This window comes from Actinia tenebrosa, unplaced genomic scaffold (genome assembly GCF_029948245.1).
Source record: "Actinia tenebrosa isolate PJP-AT-01 unplaced genomic scaffold, QUT_ActTen_1.0 PGA_scaffold7__59_contigs__length_16204524, whole genome shotgun sequence".
Taxonomy (NCBI): Eukaryota; Metazoa; Cnidaria; class Anthozoa; order Actiniaria; family Actiniidae; genus Actinia; species Actinia tenebrosa.
The window spans coordinates 458,774-479,086 of record NW_028292584.1 but is presented as its reverse complement, the minus strand read 5'-3'; the positions used below and the strand labels follow the sequence as shown (position 1 = coordinate 479,086).

The window sequence follows — 20,313 nt, the reverse complement described above, 5'->3', positions numbered from 1 at the left end:
CCGACATCGAAATGGGTTCTGTTGACACAGAGATGGTTTCCCACCAAAGAAAAACACTAAAATGGCTTTCTGTTGACATTAAAATGGGTTCCCGTCGCGAATAAGATGGGTTTCCGCCAACATTTCAAAAAGGTTCTGTCAAGACAATTCAGATAAACCTGAATAAACCTGCCCCAACAAATACAGGGGAGCAAGAAGTTACTAAGGAATACAGGTAACCTAGTTCCATACATTGGTTCACTGGTCAAAACACAAAGCATTACAGTGCGAATTGAAAACAGTGAGGGCACCTAGAAATATTTCAAGAATGTTCAATATCCAACTACAAGCGTTATTATCATCTTTCCATTATCCTGTGGTTAGAAAGTCAATTCTAATTGGCCACAGAACAATAGAACATTCCTAAAATATTACTAGGTGCCCACAGTTTTTGGATTTGCACTGTAAATAGAGGCAACAAGGTAGAGCGCATCTACTATATTATATCAGTGAAAAAGTTGACTCACAAAATTGTACAAATTAGTGCAAAGTTTTTAAGGTCTACGGCGTACTGAGGTCTACTGAGCTTACTAATTTGTGCAATTTCTTACAAAGTTTTTCTGATAAATGCTATGCACTCAAGTTTCAAAGGATTAATCAAATTTGAATCTTGTAACCTTGTTGAATGCTCTGTGTTTGATCAGTGAGCCAATGTATGGAAAGTGATGAATAAAGTTACATCTTTTCTCATGAGCAGATTAAAAACAAGAACTGTTGCAAGTGTGCAACTAGGGACATAAAAAGTGTTTTCTCATGATACTGAAAATACATGCAGGAATGCCTGTAATCATTGTTTTAAATTATACAGTCATCATACTAAGTTTTTGAAGAGCAGAAGTAGCTAGGGAATCAGCACGTACCTTTGTACCAGTGACAAGGTTGGTTGATGTGGATGATATTCGAACACCAGCTAGCTCAACCACATGTACCATTATAACATCCTGGAGATAAGAAAGAAAGACTATGTGAGCACTGCAATCCCTGTTATTATAAGCTATAGACTTATACTCATTCATTGATAAGGGATTTTTGAGGGGCTTATAATCAGATTGGAGAGATGGAGGGGGAGGTAGAGGGTGGGGGCTTATAACCAAAAGGAAAAAGAGTTTGGTATGATGAGGAAATCATAATTTATTTTCTCAATCAATAAGAATATCATCATAAATCTATGCTTATAGAAAATATCAACAACTTAGAAATGAGCTTTGGTGAGCCAATCTCCATATTATAATAAAAATATCTTAACAAATCCAATTGTTAATCCTTTATGTATCATCACCATAAATGTGAGATACTACAGGCAGCCTTGCAACTGGGAGGGCTTTTAAATGGGATTTTATGGTATGTAATGTAACAGGAGAGAAGAGTCCAACAGCCGAGACGTTACCTTAGAATATACAATGGCTTGTCCTTCCTGTGGATCTGAGGCCTGTACCACACCTGTCAGATTGGACACACCCACATTGAGAGCCTCAACAAGACCTACACTGTTGACAGATCCTACCGTCCTGTTGCCCATCACAAACGATGTGGTTGATTGAGGTGTTGGGCCCCCTGTGGCACGAACCTGCAAATGAAAGATGTTTATTTTATTTTAGATAATTTGCCATAAGGCAGGTGCTACACAGGTGTTATTCCTCTGTCTTTACTTGCTTTATTTAGCCTTTCTCCATCTCTCTGTCCATTCATGTGAACATTCTTGTATGTGTCCTTCACCTCACCCATCTCTCTTGCGGTTCTATCATCAATTCATCTGTTCCATCCATCCATCTCTGTATTTATTCATTCATTTCCCTGTCCGTCTGTCCACCCACCCACCCATCCACCCATCCATCCATCCATCCCTCCTTCCATCCCTCTGTCCCTCTGTCCATCCATCCATCTGTCCATCTGTCCGTCCGTCCATCCATCCTCCACCTATCTGTCCCTCCATCTATCCACCTGTCTATCTCTTCATTTATTTATTCATCCACCCTTCCATTATTTTTGCTAGAAAAGTCAATGAGCTTCTGTCAGTTTTACCTGAAAGGTTGCACCTCTGACCATCACTACAACCCTAGGGTCTAGTCTCAATGGAGGGAACACTTGTATGTCCTTGGGTTCACTAGTAGCTGACCGTCCAGTAACAGATGTTGCAGTGAATGTCAGACTTGCCATTCCAAGAGACACACCTTGGACAATGAAGTGAGACACCTCTTCATTTGGATCATTTTTTCCTGGACCAGAATCTTTCCTACGAGGGATATGAATGATTGTGAACTTTTGGTTTGGTGACTTAAAAAGTATGGCTAAATTAAAAAGAAAGCAAACAAGCTGAAGGAAAATAAAACCAAAAGTGTCTCAGATCAAACAGCTATGGGTGACAACAGGTTGTTGACAAATGATGTCTGCAATTAAATTGAAGATTACTAAAGCCAGATAGCAGTTTTTTGTTTACTATAGAGTGTTTTCATGTGACGTCACAGTGGCCATGTTGGTGTACCAAAACAATACATTTTCTATCCTCCGGGAATTGAACTCTATTTTTATGCAAATACGGTGCAGAAAGTTTCTATTGTTTATGGCTGCCTTCTCACGTGAGTGAAAACGCTCTGTTCACTATTAGTAATTGCTATTTGAAAATTATTTTTGGGAAATACTGTATTCTCTCGGTATTCTCTCATATGATCATATTGACCTGTTGTACCTGATGGTCAGGATGTTAGGAGAAATCTGTGGTGATATTCTCATGAAAGCATAGTTTCCCAACAGTAATGGCACTCCAAACATGTCCAGGAGCTTGACCTTCAGTGGAGTGGATGATCCTAATTCAATCTGCAACATTAACATACGAAAATTCGTACATTTAGGGAGTGTCAATAACTTGTGATGTGGGGGGTTGATGGGGATTTGAAGGGGAGCAGCCATTTTCTCTGATAACAATTTTTTTGTGTGGGGGACATTGAAAATATTTTTGATTTTATGGTATTTAGTGTCTGTTAAAAGTCTGTAGTTTGTTGGGTCGAAAAAAATAGTATCTAGTTTCAAGCAAGTTTTGAATTTAAGTTAAATTTAATGTTTTGGTTTACAAAGTTGGCACTTTTCGCTGCTAGTAGGATATAACTTATAGCTAGACGTCCCTCATCCAATCAGAATGCAGCATTGATGATAGACCACAGAGGCAATTTATGCTAGTCCCAGACTAGTGGACTACCGCTAAGGTTGAGCAATTAAAGGGAGGAATCTGTTCAAACAATGAATAAACAGATTATTTGACAGTACCTTGTTAGCAACAGCTACATCTACACTGTGTATGTCTGACACCTGGATACTGACAGTAGCAGGGTGGGGAGAATCTAGACACAGATCATATACTACCACACTGAGAAGGCCTTCATTTTTAGGGCTGACCTGATGAGGAAAGAGTTCAAAGTAATTAGTATTACAGATAATCAATCATAGGAAGTACAGTAACATTATTTGATAAGGGAAACTTAAGGTTAGTTTCTACAATTCCAAAGGCTTTCATTTGGCAACTTCCTAAGATTCTGAAAAATATGACAAGCAAAATCTGACATCAAGAAATTGACACACCTCTGAAAATGGGTTTGATTTGGTGATCAGCATTACCATGGCAACGAAAATGATTCCACAGAAATCCAAGTTTCATTTCCCAGTGTAACGCAGTCAGCATACTATTTTTCTCTTGCTATCATACATGATACACAACTCAATTCTTTCCCACACTTTCTCAACTAGACAAAAATCCAATATAAATTCACCATGTAGTTCAGTGTGCTATATCGGTATATAGACAACATACCTGTATATCTCTCTTGCCGTTATAGATGACTGTCCCTATGGACAAGTCGCTGCCTTTGACAGAGAAATGTCCAGAACCACCCTGGATGTGAAATGTCACTTTGTTGTCAGGGTGATTGAGTATTGATGCCGAAGGAGGCAGTATGGTTCTCTCAGGAACCAGCAGCAGCTTCAGGTGTCCACTCAGGGATATCTTAGATGGAGTCTGAAGAAAATAATAAAGGGAAAAACTGGATTAGGAAATGGTCAACACCCTGAGTGTGAACGAGCGAGAATTGAAACCAAGCATAAAAAAGAAGCGAAGGGGGAGAAAGCGAGAAGGGGAAGAAGGATATTTGGATAAACGCCTCCTAATTAGATATGCATGATCGAAACTCTAGCTGTCCAAAAGTAACCAATCACGATTGAAGATGAATTTAACGGAACTGAAAGACCACTTCTTTCTGATATACACAATCAAAGGTCAAAACATTAAAAAAATTTTATAGCTATTCCATTACCGCTAGCTAGCGGGAATGAAAATTATCTATTTTTTAATTGCTGTTTAAAGAAAATTTCTGAGTTCCAAGTAACCCAGGAAAACAGGGATATCTGTCATTTGAAAATTTGTTCAAGCCTTCTAGAAGAAAAGATTCTCTGCGGATTGTCTTCTTTGATAATTGAAATTGAAACTTCTTAATTAAAACAAAGTTTGTTAAGACATAATTGTAACAACATTCTCAGTATATGGCAAGTGCTTCTTGATCATGTCAACATTCAAGACCTCAATAATGGCAGGGTCAACGGCATGACTAACCTGAAGCTCCATATGACATCTTCGTAATACATTACAGTCATAACCATCGATAGTTGCCTTGATCACGACTCCCCCCATCTTATCACTCAGATGTACAGTCTGATATGCTATTTGACCAATAAAAACAGGATTTTATTATACTATACTTTGTAAAGAGTGCAGGCAAGAGTAGCTTTTGTAAGGATGGGAAATCCTGAATTACATGACATGCCCTTATATTGTATGGAGGGGTTTCCATATACACTTAAATACAAAAAAGTCATACTGTATAGCCATATTATATGTTACTGTAGCTGTGACTAGATACATTATGAGAAGATGAATTACTGGAAGATGATGGAAAGCCATTTCAATGTGATGGCATGTTAATCCTACCCACCCATCCCCTCCCAACAACAAAAATGCTCACCACAGGAAACCCATCACATGAAAAATGCCATAGATAACAAACTTAATTTGTTTGTTGTACTCACAGACAGATCTTCTGACATCTTCATTTTCTCCTTGCTTGACAAACATCATGTGTACAGACTTGGCAGGTCCAATAATGCCAGCCAGTCTTCTATCACTAGTAGACCAGGTGATGTATAATGAAGTAATATTATCAAAGAGACGACCATTGGAATCTCTGACATTTAACAGTAGACGAAGGTCTTGATCATTCTTTACATTAATCTGCACAATAATAAAAAGTGGAAAAGAAACATTGACAAAAAATTTTAACTACGTGTATTTTGGTTGGACATAACAAAATTGCTATTAATTATGATAAGGTGGCCATCTTGGATTACAAGGCATTACCCATAAACGAAAGTCAAACACTCATCATCTTTGTTTTGTTTTGCCCTCTAGCAAGATGGCTGCTGTATTGCCGAAGTGGTCCATTAGTGAGAAAGTACAAAAATATGACTTTAAATATTGAGTTTTTCAGACAAACCTCTTTATTAGAGCTGACACAGTTTTCAGGGTTAAGCTGTCGTCCATCTACTATGGGTAGTTTGATATCTGGTACAATAGTCAATGATGCTGGCATCATGCAAGCAAACCTGAGTGAGATAGAAAGAATATAATGGTACAAATGGAAAGACAGAAAGTTTATGTTTACAGTGTTATTCTCAATATCCATGGGAAAATGGCTGTCAAGTAGTGGGAATATTTTTGAATGAGACAGAAAGAATATGGTACATATTGTAACATTATATGATATTGTGTGACAATGCATCTTTGTTTAACTAGTTACGTTATAGTTAATCACATGATTGTAATCGTATATATATACACATGTACGCCAGATATATATCAGTTCGCGTACTGATCAATACATGTAGTATAGAGTCAAGATAAAACAAATAAATCGAGACATAACCAACCGAAGACTATCACATGGATGTCAGAACCGGGATCAGTTAACTTACTTCGAAGAACCTATTTGTAAAGCCAAGTCTTCGAGAGATTACACCCGGGGATTACACAACAATAACACCGAGGTCAATTTTCAAGTCGCCGCCACGCATCATCGTATTCATTAGTATATACATCGCATTGTTCAGCAAATCCAGTACGAGAATGGGAGATCTTTCAGGCTTCGAAGCCCCAAAGATGGATTGGTCGTCTGGACCAGATTTATATAACCGTTTCAAGCGTTTTAAACAGAAATGCGAACTCATGTTTGATGGGCCATTGAAGGGCAAAACTAAAGAGCAAAGGATTAACTACCTACTGTTATGGTCAGGAGACTATGGACTAGATCTATACAACACTTGGACATTGGACGAGGAAGAGCACAAGGACATAAATGGATATTGGAAGAGATTTGAGGATCATGTTAAGCAAACCATATCTTGAACAGATTTAATTTACGTAATGTGAGACAAAACGGCAGACCGCTAGACGTCTTTCTGACAGAAGCACAACTCATCGTACAAAGTTGTGGATTTCCCGTCGAACTACGAGATGAAATGCTGAGAGACACTCTAGTTTTTGGCACTGGCTATGAGACTGTTAGAAAGAAATGCATTGCAGAGGGAAATTCATTGATGTTCCAGAGAGCGAGGGAAATCGCACGAACCGAAGAAGCAACACGTGAACAACTTGTCGCGATGAGCAACGCAAGCCATGAAGTAAATGCTCTAAAGGGTCCACAGCAACAAACGCAAAATCAACGCAAGTATGAATAAAGAAACTAAATCGACGAACAAGTCCACGTGTCACCGTTGCGGGAATGAACAGCACACAGCAAACCGGAAATGCCCCGCCAGCGGTGTCGAATGTCATTACTGCCACAGACGAGGACATTTCAGTAAGATGTGTAACAAGCGCAGACAAGTACACGAAATAAACGAGGAACCAAGTCCTGAACACTGTGAAGAAGATTTTAAAAGATTCTTTATGGGATCGCTTGAAGTCGACGGGTTACAGAGTTCAAGTCGCAACAAAGTGATTACAACCGTTAACGTCACAACAAGGCCATTCCACAAGAAAATGACAAGGTTATCATGTAAACTTGATACGGGTGCAGAGACCAATGTTATGTCTAAAACAGACTTCGACAAGATAATCGCTTTACCGAAAGATAAAGTACTCGGGCCACCACATATTCTGACCGCGTATGGTGGACAGGAAATCCGTTGTATCGGTACATGTGAACTGTACGTACACTACAATGGGAATACTACGAAGGTACCCTTTACTGTAACAGATGTACAAGGGCCTGCCATGCTTGGATGCAACACGTGCGAACAACTTGGACTCGTTACAATCAACTGCAGCATTGAAACATTCAACAAGCAAAAAGGAAAGTTGCAAGACAACCGTCCTCTAACCAAAGAGAGACTCATACATGAATACAAAGACCGTTTTGAAGGTATTGGTACCTTTGAAATGAAGCCATACCACATCACCTTGGACCCAAGAGCAGAGCCGGTCGTTCACCCTCCTAGAGCAGTACCTATACATTTACGCGAACGTTTCAAAGCCGAACTTGACAACATGGAGGAACTTGGAGTTATAGAAGCAGTAAATAAGCCTACAGACTGGGTCAACAGTGTAGTCCTGAACGAGACAGTCAACGACAAGGGTGAGATAACAAAGCTAAGAGTGTGCCTGGACCCCAGGGACCTCAACAAATGGGTAAAGCGAGAGCACTACCACTCTAGGACGATAGACGATGTAGTAAGCCAACTACATAATGCTAAATTCTTTAGTATTGTTGATGCCACGAAGGGCTACTGGCATGTGCCTCTTGACAAAGAGAGCTCGCTGCTCACCACGTTTAACACCCCATTCGGCCGGTATCGATTCACGGGAATGCCATTTGGACTAAACGTATCGCAAGACATTTTCCAAAAGGAACTCGACTCATCCCTAGAAGGCCTGCAAGGTGTTACAGGCATCGCCGACGACAACTTCGTGTATGGCAAAACAGAGAAAGAACATGACGACAACTTAGCCAAATTAATGTGCCGCGCAAGAGAGAAGGGCATAAAGTTCAATAAAGACAAAGTGCAAGTCAAATGCAAAGAAGTGAGTTTTTTGGACACACATGGACACCTGAAGGGATTAAGCCAGATACAAAGAAAATATCAGCCATATTGAACATGCAACCACCGCAAAGCGTCAAGGATTTACAGAGTTTCTTGGGCCTTGTTAATTACTTGACAAGGTACTCCAGCCGTCTAGCGACAATCACAGCACCACTAAGAGAACTGACCAAAGCTGAAACAGCTTTTGTTTGGGATACAGAACAGGATAAAGCCTTCCAGGATGTCAAGAAAGAAATCGCATCAGCTCCAATACTCCGGTACTTCGACAAGAATGCTGAGACAACTATTCAAACAGATGCATCGCAGAAGGGACTAGGCGCAGTCCTCCTACAAAATGGCCAACCAGTATGCTACGCATCGAAAGCACTCACAGATACAGAATCAAACTACAGTAACATTGAGAGAGAGACGCTAGGCGTGGTATGGGGCTAGAAAGATTTCATTATTTTATATATGGGAAGCACTGCAAGATAGAAACTGACCACAAACCTCTTGAGTCAATCTTCAAAAAGAAACTCGCTAGCTGCCCCCCGAGGCTACAACGATTGGTGCTCCGCGCATTGAAGTATGACGTCACAGTTACATACGTTAAAGGAGCTAATGTCCCCATTGCAGACGCCCTCTCGAGAATCACTCCACAAACAGGGCCAACCATTGGAGAACTACCAAGAATAGATGTCCACTGCATCACAAAGACCCTACCTGCCTCGCCTACAAAACTTAAACAGATCAGAGAAGAGACAGCAAGGGATTCTACCATGTCGCTTCTCAGAGAAACCGTGTTTAGAGGATGGCCTGATCAGAGAGGTAATTGTCCAGCAGCTCTACTAGACTATTGGAATTTTCGAGAAGAGCTTACTATCGAAGATGGTATCCTCCTTAAGCAAGACCGAATCATCGTCCCACCCAAGCTACGTGCTGACATCTTACGCGCCCTCCACCAAGGCCACCTAGGCATCGAAAAGTGTCTTCTCAGAGCACAATCATGTGTATTCTGGCCTGGAATAACGAAAGATATAACGCAAATAGTTGAACAATGTGAACCATGTCAGAGATATCAAAAAAAGAACCAAAGAGAACCAATCTTGCAAGCTGATACACCCAGCCGACCATGGGAAACACTCAGTTCTGACATGTTTGAGTACAAAGGTAAGCACTACCTACTAGTGGCTGACCAATACAGCAAGTTCCCAGTCATACGTTACCTCACAGGTACTACCTCAGCAGCCGTCATCAGCCACCTGAAGAGTATATTCGCAGAGCATGGTATTCCATCACGCCTTATAACTGACAACGGACCGCAGTACAACTGCAGAGAATTCAGTTCGTTTACAGCAACATATGGTATAGATCATGTGACAAGCTCACCTTTGTACCCACAGTCAAACGGTTTTGCTGAGAGAATGGTGCAAACCATAAAAAACATCCTGAAGAAGTGTGACGAGCGAGGTGAGGACCCATACTTGGGGATCCTTTCGTACAGGACAACACCAGTCAACAATAACCTCAAGTCACCAGCAGAACTTCTTAACAGTCGAAAGTTCAAGACCACTTTACCAGCTGCACAAAGAGCATTCCAGACTGGAAATGATAGGGACCAGATCAGAGAGAGTCTACTTGACCGACAAGAACAGCAGAGTAAATACTATAACCGTACCACTGGAAGAGTACAACAACCCTTATATGGTGGGCAACCAGTGCGCATGTATGATCACAGATGGAAGACATGGGAGCCAGCAGTAGTACAGCAACAAGCTAGAGAACCAAGGTCGTACCTTGTGAAAAGGCATGATAATGAAACTGTATATCGCAGAACAAGGTCTGACTTGCGACTGGATACAGCAGTACAAAAGCAAGATACACCACCAAAGCCACCAGCAGATGACCAAGTACCACAAAGTACTAGTGGCATGAACACACGCCCTCAAACTACACAACTAGATATGGACGGGTTGTCAAACCAACAACAAAGTTTGACTTGTAGTTCGTTGAGAGGAGGATGTAACATTATATGATATTGTGTGACAATGCATCTTTGTTTAACTAGTTACGTTATAGTTAATCACATGATTGTAATTGTATATATATACACATGTACGCCAGATATATATCAGTTCGCGTACTGATCAATACATGTAGTATAGAGTCAAGATAAAACAAATAAATCGAGACATAACCAACCGAAGACTATCACACATATAGTAAGGATTTAAAGTTTATATTTACAATGTCATTTTCAAAGCCATGGGGAAATGACTGTTGAGTCATGGGAACATATATTGCTCTTGATCAGATGCACTAGAATTGAACTCGGCCCATTTTAAATTTGATTGACAGAAAACATATATTGTTACATGTCTGGAGTTGGTTAGGTCACAGAAACATGAATCAGGCTGTAAAATTCCTGACAAAATTAGCCACAGCATTCACTCAATAGTTCCAAAATTTGTTACTGCTGCAATAATTTTTAATAATAACATTATTTTAATTTCATTTTTGCAAAGTACCTGATCTTTGCAGAAGAGTTAGCAGGGTACACGTTCTTTGCTGTTGGATGGTTTCCAATATTAACAGTAAGAATCTGAAAGACAAACCAGAGAAGATAATTTAAATAATTTTTCTGAGTGGTTAGACCCTCTCTGGAGAGGTATTAGAGAACTTATGCATTGACAAGCATCAACAATAGCTACATCAAAATGATGATGCAAGCACATTTTCAAAATGGTTTTCATGCACGTGCCATTGGTCTTGACATTGTCATCCTTGCTAGAACGTCAGTTGATGCTTTTTTACTCTAGAGAGAACAGCAATGGCAAGCAAGGATGCATGATGGCATGTGCATGAAAACCATTTTGAATCATCCTAGTGTTGCCGTCCTGGTGTTGTTGTCCTCATGTGTATGGTCTCTATTTGTATTTTGTACAACTTGTCACTAACCTGTTCTCCAAGTTCATGACATAAAACATTAAAGTAGTGGAAGCTTCCTGATGATTCAACTGAAAAGGAGAGAGGGCAGTGGTTACTGAGAGTAATTAACCACCAATATCTTTAATATTGTGTGTTCAATGAACTCCTAAATATCCCTTTCCCTTTCCTGTGATACCCACTAGGTTTAAATAGGAAAATCTAGATTTCAATCAAATGTCTTACCAAAATAATCAGTTGTGTGACCATTGTGGATCTCAACCAAGAGTTTCTGCTCTGCGTCAACTGAAAAGAGAAAGTTAGAGATGAGAAACATGCTAAGTTAAACAGCAGAGATAACTAGCTAAAAACTAGTGTGAGCTGCGTCTGTGTTTCTAATGAAAAACGTACTGACGTTTTGGATGCTAGTCCTTCGTCGGAGTAAAAGAGAAAGGATGAAGGACTAGCTTTTTCATTTTTTCATTTTTTCACGGTGTATAATTTACTTTTTTTATCATTACTTCTAAGTCAAACAGTTTTAAGTAAATCTCAGAAATGGGCTATTTTGGATCTCAAAAATGGGTCCCAGAACTCACCCCTGGGCATGCCCTAGCTAGTAGGTAATACATACCCTTTTCATAGTATCCAGAAGTGTCCAAGATCCAGGGTAAAGGTCCTCCACCTAACATGATGTTCTTTATTGATCCAACTGTCACTACTGCTACATCACTTGGATCAAGAACCTATAGAGAGAAAAAAAGAAAGGTTTAATAGACTCAACATGAATTGGTTGATGGAATAATTGATTGATTGTCAGATGATTTTTGATTGAGTTGCTGCTTTAGCTGTGGGGTTGATAGGGAGCTTTATGGATAAAAATCCTTACATTACTGATTCTGTTGCATGTACCTGTAATGTGTAATAAGCCCCAATGGTCACAGTTGCTTTCAGTTGTATTTCTTTGTACTGGTAAGATACTGTGAGGGTGGTGAATCCAGCTCTGAGGGCATGTAACCTGACCGACATACAGCTACCAGGTACAATCTCATAATTATCTGGAATGAAAACAAAGCATCAAACAACTCAAGGGGTAGGAAAGGGCCTGAGTAGATAAACAACCTACCAATTTGCTGGTTGCTTTTTTAACATGGAAATACAAAAGAAATGTTACAAATTCCATAGAGAAAAAAAGTGTGATTTCTTTCGTATTTCCATGTTAGCCTTGCATCCAAGTCGAGTTTGAGAAGGCCCAATCAACCAAGGTCTCATTGTCAGTTCAGTTACACAGCTGTAAGATTGATAAACAACTTACTGTTGGTGTGCTGTCAAATGGCCATTGAATGACCAACAAACAAAAAGCCAGCAGATGGCCATCAAATGAAAGTCAAAGGACTGTCAGTTGGTTGACAAGGATTAATCTGAAGTGCTGTTTTTGTGTTTTACTGACCACACATGGTTGCAGTCTAAAATGTCTGGGTTTTCTTTAGCAGGCGCATAAAAAAATCCATTTTCTGCTTATTACAAATTTTATGTAAAAATTTCCTGCATATGAAATTAAGGGCTGACCAATTAACCACTAACTACCCTAAAAAAAGCTATAGATGCCCATTTTCTTCTCTGACAAAATTATTTTCTAGACTTGCCCTTGAAATGTTTACTAGTAAGTGTGCATTATTCTATTGTTTCTTGTGGCTGGTTTAAATAAATGCATGCAAATGTAAAATAAACTATAGTACATAGCAGGAGATTTAATAAGGTGCGCAATATGTAATTTCAAACTATAATCCACTATAAAGTTTGTGTAACATACCATCTCCTTCAACGATACGGTAGACTGAGGGATCAGACAAACTGAATGTTAGAGCAAGTGCCTTGCAATCAGAGAACACATGAAGCTCTTGGGAACCTAGAAAATTCAACAAAAACAGGTTTAGTATATATAACTCCATGTTTGAACTCTCTGTTGCTCAGCCTTAGTTTGATGTTTTGTAGAATATTCATGTGTTTCAGTGAAGGTCTTAGGATTTTGAATTTCATTGTTTGTATTGTGTAAGTTGGTCATTGTTTATTTATTATGACTGTATTTGAAAATATTGACAGTGAAACGAGGTTAGCCCTGAATAAATAGTATTAATAATAAATTAATATATAATAAAATAAATTCTAATTACAAATATTCCAAGATGAAAATGACCAAGGCAATGATGATTATGATAATTTTGTTGACAATGACAATCATGGTCAAGGGGTGGAAATGAAACCATTGAAATAAGAAAAAAATTAGCTTCCCATTTTTTAAAATTTTTCCATTAGTAGGCAAAACAAATTTCACCTGCCATTTTATAATTCATTTGGCAGTTAAAATTATTTTTGCCCATTAAACCTGAAAATCAGGCCTGATATTTGACCATTTGCAGGTCGCTATTTTGAGCTCTGCATGGATGTTATGACGCTGTTGTATTGTAGAGTGCAAATAATATACCCGTGAAATAGTTAAGTTGAAATAGGAGATAGTTAGCGCTTAATTAGACAACACATAGGAATTCAGTGAGGCACGACAAGGACACAGGTGTTTAATAGAGTGACAAATTATTAATATGCAAATGAATAGATACGAAAATGCAAACATGTAAAATTATACAAAGAAAAAGCATGTACAATAAAATAGTTTCAGTTTTTGTATATGTGTTTAAAAATATTTAAAAATGCATGCCTTGAGTAGCACACGTGCACTAGTTTACCCATCACGGTTTAGGCAACCAATACCACAAAGTTAGTAATTAGTTAGCTAGCTATCTATTTCACGGGTATATTATTTGCACTCTACTTGAGTCACTCACAAGACATACTGGCTAGACAAACCTTTATGTACTGGAGCAGCAACCACAAGAGGTAGCAGTAGCTCTGTATCAACTTCTGTTTCAACTTGCGAAGGAATGAAGTTCATTTTGGTAGGAGTCAACACGTATACCTAAAGTAACAATGCACACAAAATAGACATCAAAATACAGACTGTCATCAAAATAATGGTAAATTGGTCAGCTCTGCTGGAGTTTTAAATGTACAATCATAGTGATTCTTCCATTTCTTTCAACAGCCTCATTTTACTATTACTATCATCAGTTGAGAATGTGCCTTTCATGCTGAAATTTTTATAACCATTGTTGCTAATCACTTTGAGCATAATGTTTAGTCCCATTTCAGATCTAAACTCCGTGCCATTCTCTAGATTACTATTTCTTTGTTTAATGATTGCATATGAAAAGACACATGAATATGTCAGGATACAACTCAAACAAAGAATGTTATTCTCAAGAGAATGACACATGGTCTGAAATGAGTTAACATTGTACCAAGGTAAAGCAATTTATCTGCCATCTAACATGGCTGCTGTCATGTGATGGTGCAAAACCTCTATAGAAAACAAATTATGCGAAAACATCTAACTCACCTTCATGGTGTCAAAGTGCTCAACATTCCTAGTGTCAGCGGCTTTGATTTGGGTGTGTCCAATATTAGTTGTTGTCATGACGACACCTTTAGTATTGACTGAAGCTACTGATGAGTTAAAGGATGTCCAGATATATGAACCACTGCCGCCTATTGCCTGTAAAAAAAAAACATTTTAGAAGCCAAAGTCAATAAATATTATTGGTTACATAGGTAACCCAATTCATTAATTAAAATTACCAAGTATCCTAAACAGAGTCTATGAGTTAATACTGCTATGGATCAATAGCAGACTTGATAAAATACAGTAAATGTATGAATACATGAAGTCTAACCTCGACTTGAAATCATTGTTTTGTGGTCTCAAGCAAGCGAGGGCCATATGATAGATAAATTATGGTTAATACATTTTTCCTCGTTAAATAAAGATTATTACATTGTATTGTAAGCAAATTTTTATCCTCTGGGCTTCCTATGGTTAGTGCACTGGTAGCCCAGAATAATAAATTACCCAACAGTTTTTAAGAAAATCTTACTTTGAGTTGATAGTGGTATTGATGGACAGCCTGCACCCTTTGCCCAATACTTGGATGCCAAGGGAAAACTAGTTCATCAGGTAAGACTTTTACTGGTTCAAATATCTCTACATCTTGCTGCCCGGAGATGGGGGATTCGAGGGTGATGACATCCTTTAGGATAGGTTCCTATAAAAGTAATAAAAAGAAAGTTATGACTTCTCTGTTGAAAGTCAATTAGAAAAATGTTGTCAACTGGCCGTTCAAGCCAATGTGACTGATAAAAATGATATTATAAAATAACTGTTATGAATCTCGCATTCTGTTTGATTGGGAGCATGTGGTTTATGAGAGCACACAGCAAGCATGTGCACTAATGTGTATTTTATAAAAGAAAAAAAAACTTGCTTGCTGTGCTGTGTGCAGTTATATAGCACTTTGGGATAGTAAGAACACTCAAGAAGTGGCGAGAAACACTCCGCTACGCGTCATGCTTCTCCTAACACTTCTCTTGTGTTCTGCCAACCCCCACGTGCTTCATAACTGCACACAGCATGCGCGAGCGTTTTCTATTTCTTCATTAATATTGATGAAATACTATGTTAAAATGGCAGCTTTGGATACCTGTAGAATTTCACAGGTATCCCAATATTTAGTGAAGTATTTTGCTTCCTTGAGTCCAGTGGAAGGCAGGAAGAAACAATACTATTTCCATACATTCCAAATTATAGTTTAGCTAAAGTACAGTGTATATATGAGCTTTGATTGCTTGATTAGTATGATGAGCAAGACACCATAACTCTATTGAACGCATGCTGACATGATTGAATTTACTTCATTAACAAAGATTTTTGGGGGGATTTTGCTACTGTATCGTATTAAGAAATGGTTATCGCATGCATCCATAACCTGATGGACAATTGATTGCAAATTATTTTTCCTTAAATCCTGCCGTTGCATTGCACCCCCTGTAGATATGGAGTTTCTTGGATTTTGAACCGGGGGAGGGATGTGCTGCTGAGCCCTCTGAACCCTGACCCTGTTCCAGAGTAAAATTGCTGAAATTCATACCCTGTTCCAGAGCAAGATCACTGAAAACCATAACCTTTTCCGGTATTGCGAAAATAGATACCCTGTTCCAGAGAGGAGAGAGGGTGATTTCATATACTCTGTCCCAGAGCGAGCACGGTTTCATATACTTTGTCACAGAGCGAGCAAGGTTTTATATACCCTGTTCCAGAGTAGAATTGCTGAAAACCATGCCCTGTTTGGCGGCATGTACACGTACCCGTATAGCAAATATAGGGGAGTACCCCCCTGGTAAGGTAAGGAGCACAATCTCAGCTCACTGCCATTCAAATGCTAAGAAATATAGTCTTTATACATTACTTACTGGATAGCTACAGTAACTACCAATCTTGATAGCAGTAAAAACAGCTCTTATATGACTGGGGCCTTTCTTGATGGTCTTAACGATATGATAGGTGCCATTCTGAGATGACCATAGCACTTCAAAATCTGATGTGTTGAATGATGTCTGGACCTCAATATTCTGGAAAATATAAGAGAAATGAAGCACTCATAAAGAATAGAAATGTAGGCTTTACTTAGTGCTGCCAGTGTTTTTGTGCCTTTTTTCACCAAAAAATACATATTGTATTGAATCTGTACTGGTTACGCAGCTGCCTGCCTCAGTCTTGAGTCAGGCAAGTTCCAATTTTGGCAGGACATTGTCTGATGACCATCCATTATTTTTATCCAAGTCTCAATCTCCCAAATTTTAGAAGCGTTTTTTCAAAGTGCTACATGGTTATTGAGTAACCATTTGTTGAATAAGGATAAATTGATACCTCTGACATGTAGATCTTGTGGTTGTCTTTATCATATAATTGAACAGATACAGCATACACCTTGCCTACTTCAAGAACCCAGTTACTATCACCTACAATACTAAAACCTGTAAAACCAAAACTGTCAATAAAACTTTTTTCAAAATCATTCCTAGTTAAACAAAGTCTTATACTGTAATGTGGGCAAAATGTAATACTTTTGTTTTGAGTCCCCTTTGCTCAGCCTTAGTCTTTGTTGTGCATTAAAATAATCTTATCCTGCCATTCAAACAAAGCACGTAGCATTTTAATCAACTCGTATTGTTTCATAGTAGGCACATTCTTTACTATACAGTGGACCTTAATTTAAAAAAAAGAGCAAATTTGTACACAATATTGAGGCTAAGACTGAGCTAAGGCAAACTCAAAATTGTATCTAGGAAGAGTCAAAATCAAGGCATTGTTGGGTAGCATTCTCTCTCTTAACAGCAATATGTAGGGTGTCCCTAATCCCACAGTAGGATTCCTTAAATGAGCAGATCATTGCAGCAGATCTTTCCCATGCTTGTGTGCTTGCTTTGTTGTGTGTTTGCCCCACCATCCCTTCCCTGGTAAGCATATGTTCAGAGTAGGTTCTTAACAGATGGTAACAACAGTGGGCAAGGTTAGTGCTAAGTGGTGAACAGTAGGTGGTCATCCTTGCCATGAGTGGACCAATTGGTGCCTCTAGAACCTAATCCCAAGCTCATCTTCACCAATGAGTTTAATACCCCATTCACACCTAAACGTGTTTAGTTAAACTACGTTTTTATTAGGAAAAAAATTGAGAAACTAGAAACCTACAATATAATGAAACTCTTTAAAATATTATCAGAGCAAGACAAAGGATAGCTTACATGCATTATTTTACCAAATATTGTGCAATGTTCGTAAATAGTTTTCCAAACCTGTTAAGTTAAAACACTTTAAAACGTGTTTAAGCCTTGGTGTGAATGAGGTATAAGCATACTAAATACTCCATTTTCGATTTAGTGACCACAAATAAAAGTTCCTAGCCGAGGCTGGAGTTTCCTTGCATAGCAAAACTACAGTTTATCATGCAGGGTAACTACAGCCTCAGCTAGGAACTATTATTCGTGGTCACTGAATCGAACTGTAAAATGGAGTATTGCAGAACCATTGCACATTCAAATTGCTAAAACATGGCAGGTGATTAGATGGGAAGAGCCCAGGTTTGGGTTTATGTATTCAATCACTTACCAAGATAAACTGGATCAACTACATGAATGGCTGCTTCTGGTTGGTGACCTGCTTCAATGTGTATCATGTCTATATAGTGATATTAAGGCACTGATAACACTTTGTATATGGTACAAATATTATTATCAAAAGCACTTTAAGGTATCATGTCTCAAGCAAGGTGAAGTGAAGCTGTTTTTGTGTATAGAAATCCATTCAGCATTTGTTCACAAAGAAGACCACTCAAATGTGAAAAATAGTCCCCTTTACAGTTCCCTGCACCATCTTGAAAGGTAGCCATGCCTTTGCATTGAAGCGAGATGAATGGAGAGCTTACAAAGATAGAGACATGGGAATAATTGTCCAAGGTGTTAAAAAAAGGTTCTAACTTTGCAAGCTCACCGCTCGTCTCGCTTCAATGCGAAGGCACGGCCACCTTTCAAGATGGCGCAGGGAACAGTGAAGCTGACTATTTATATATGTAGCTTTTTCAAATATTTGCTATTTCTATTCGTTTTTGAAATTATTTCCATAAGTAACTCTAAGGATACTTTTGTCCACCAGAGTAATTTTGGTAAATCCTTCTTCAATGCCAGTCACTGATGATTTCTGTACATCAAGGAAGCCAACTTTGTCATTTGAAAGGTTGAACTGGAACTGGGATGATGGCATGGATAACTCTGAAAAGAACAAATGAGATGTTGTCCAGTTAAAGAATATTATTTCTGAAGGAATGACACCCGGTCAGAAATGGAAAAACATTACCACAAGATGAATAGGGCTATCAAGCTGTAGAATATAATAATAAGAGTGTTTTGTGCTGGCTTACCAGTAGAATGGCCTTGCCGTTGCCTAACCACTGAGTACTTGACACATGTGTAAGTCATGATGTACATGTCATGTGCTGGTCTAAGAAGAACTTTGTCTGATACAATCAGCCTGACAGATGACGGCTTTACATCCTACAGGAATCATATAATACAAAAATGAGTGATCAGGAAATGGCAGTTGATGATACACTAGGACTTAAACCTTGGTTAGTTAGTATTTTGCCTATTATCATAGAAATCTTAAAATTTTTCTAACAAAACTTATTACTCAAAATAGAGGAGATTAATAACTAAATTAATGAAACAGTCATAACTGACTGACTGAGTGACTGACTGACTGACAGATTGAATGAAGGACTGACTGACTGACTGACTGACTGACAGACTGACTGACTGACAGATTGAATGAAGGACTGACTGACTGACTGACTGACTGACTGACTGACTGACTGACTGACTGACAGATTGAATGAAGGACTGGCTGGCTGACTGGCTGGCTGACTGACTGACTGACTGAATGACTGACTGACTGACTGACTGACAGACTGACTGACTGACAGATTGAATGAAGGACTGACTGACTGACTGACAGACTGACTGACTGACTGACAGACTGACTGACTGACAGATTGAATGAAGGACTGACTGAATGATAGACTGACTGACTGACTGACTGACAGATTGAATGAAGGACTGACTGAATGATAGACTGACTGACTGAATGATAGACTGACTGACTGACTGACTGACTGACTGACCGACTGACTGACGGATTGAATGAAGGGCTGACAGATTGAATGAAGGACTGACTGAATGATAGACTGACTGAATGATAGACTGACTGAATGATAGACTGACTGAATGATAGACTGACTGAATGATAGACTGACTGAATGACAGACTGACTGATAGACTGGCAGGCTGACAGACTCACTGACTGAATGAAAGAATAATTGTAAACCATTGTGCAAAATATAATTGATTTAAGTTCACACTTCCAATGAATGTCCAAAATAACTACCCAATCAATCAGCAGTTGACCAACTAAATGAATGAATGAATGAATTAGACGTGTGATATTTACCTCAAATACTGCTCCTCTGAGTTTTGCCCTGACTTTTGCTGTCCCTGTATTGATTGGCTCAATAATAACTTCACTACCCCTAAGGTTCTGAGGGTGAGACAAATAATCATTAGCATAGCGACCAGACATATATATCTCCTGAAACTATTTGATAGATTTTAATGGAATATTTTTTTTGTATACCTACAGAACACTATGACTTGAAAAGCTTAATTACCTTTGATTCAAGATCATAAACCTCTTTACTCGTTTCATATGTAGAATCATCAAATGAAACAATTCTG

General features: G+C 38.7%; 1 protein-coding gene across 1 annotated transcript in view; it reads right to left on the bottom strand.

Annotated features, from left to right (window-relative positions):
- The window catches only part of LOC116290837 (nuclear pore membrane glycoprotein 210), a 31,946-nt gene that overhangs the window by 8,376 nt on the left and 3,257 nt on the right, over nucleotides 1-20,313 (bottom strand). Inside the window, exons 6-30 of the mRNA XM_031697946.2 lie at nucleotides 20,247-20,310; nucleotides 20,030-20,116; nucleotides 18,945-19,077; nucleotides 18,667-18,795; nucleotides 18,137-18,205; nucleotides 16,898-17,004; nucleotides 16,441-16,599; nucleotides 15,069-15,236; nucleotides 14,534-14,689; nucleotides 13,945-14,053; nucleotides 12,893-12,988; nucleotides 11,992-12,137; nucleotides 11,714-11,825; nucleotides 11,329-11,388; nucleotides 11,116-11,174; nucleotides 10,686-10,759; nucleotides 5,574-5,682; nucleotides 5,110-5,311; nucleotides 4,637-4,743; nucleotides 3,842-4,045; nucleotides 3,301-3,429; nucleotides 2,726-2,853; nucleotides 2,062-2,272; nucleotides 1,427-1,606; nucleotides 900-980 (exon numbers count right to left, since the gene is read on the bottom strand). Coding sequence (XP_031553806.2) covers nucleotides 900-980; nucleotides 1,427-1,606; nucleotides 2,062-2,272; nucleotides 2,726-2,853; nucleotides 3,301-3,429; nucleotides 3,842-4,045; nucleotides 4,637-4,743; nucleotides 5,110-5,311; nucleotides 5,574-5,682; nucleotides 10,686-10,759; nucleotides 11,116-11,174; nucleotides 11,329-11,388; nucleotides 11,714-11,825; nucleotides 11,992-12,137; nucleotides 12,893-12,988; nucleotides 13,945-14,053; nucleotides 14,534-14,689; nucleotides 15,069-15,236; nucleotides 16,441-16,599; nucleotides 16,898-17,004; nucleotides 18,137-18,205; nucleotides 18,667-18,795; nucleotides 18,945-19,077; nucleotides 20,030-20,116; nucleotides 20,247-20,310 — 3,079 coding nt within the window. The remainder of the gene's footprint in view (nucleotides 1-899; nucleotides 981-1,426; nucleotides 1,607-2,061; nucleotides 2,273-2,725; nucleotides 2,854-3,300; nucleotides 3,430-3,841; nucleotides 4,046-4,636; nucleotides 4,744-5,109; nucleotides 5,312-5,573; nucleotides 5,683-10,685; nucleotides 10,760-11,115; nucleotides 11,175-11,328; nucleotides 11,389-11,713; nucleotides 11,826-11,991; nucleotides 12,138-12,892; nucleotides 12,989-13,944; nucleotides 14,054-14,533; nucleotides 14,690-15,068; nucleotides 15,237-16,440; nucleotides 16,600-16,897; nucleotides 17,005-18,136; nucleotides 18,206-18,666; nucleotides 18,796-18,944; nucleotides 19,078-20,029; nucleotides 20,117-20,246; nucleotides 20,311-20,313) is intronic.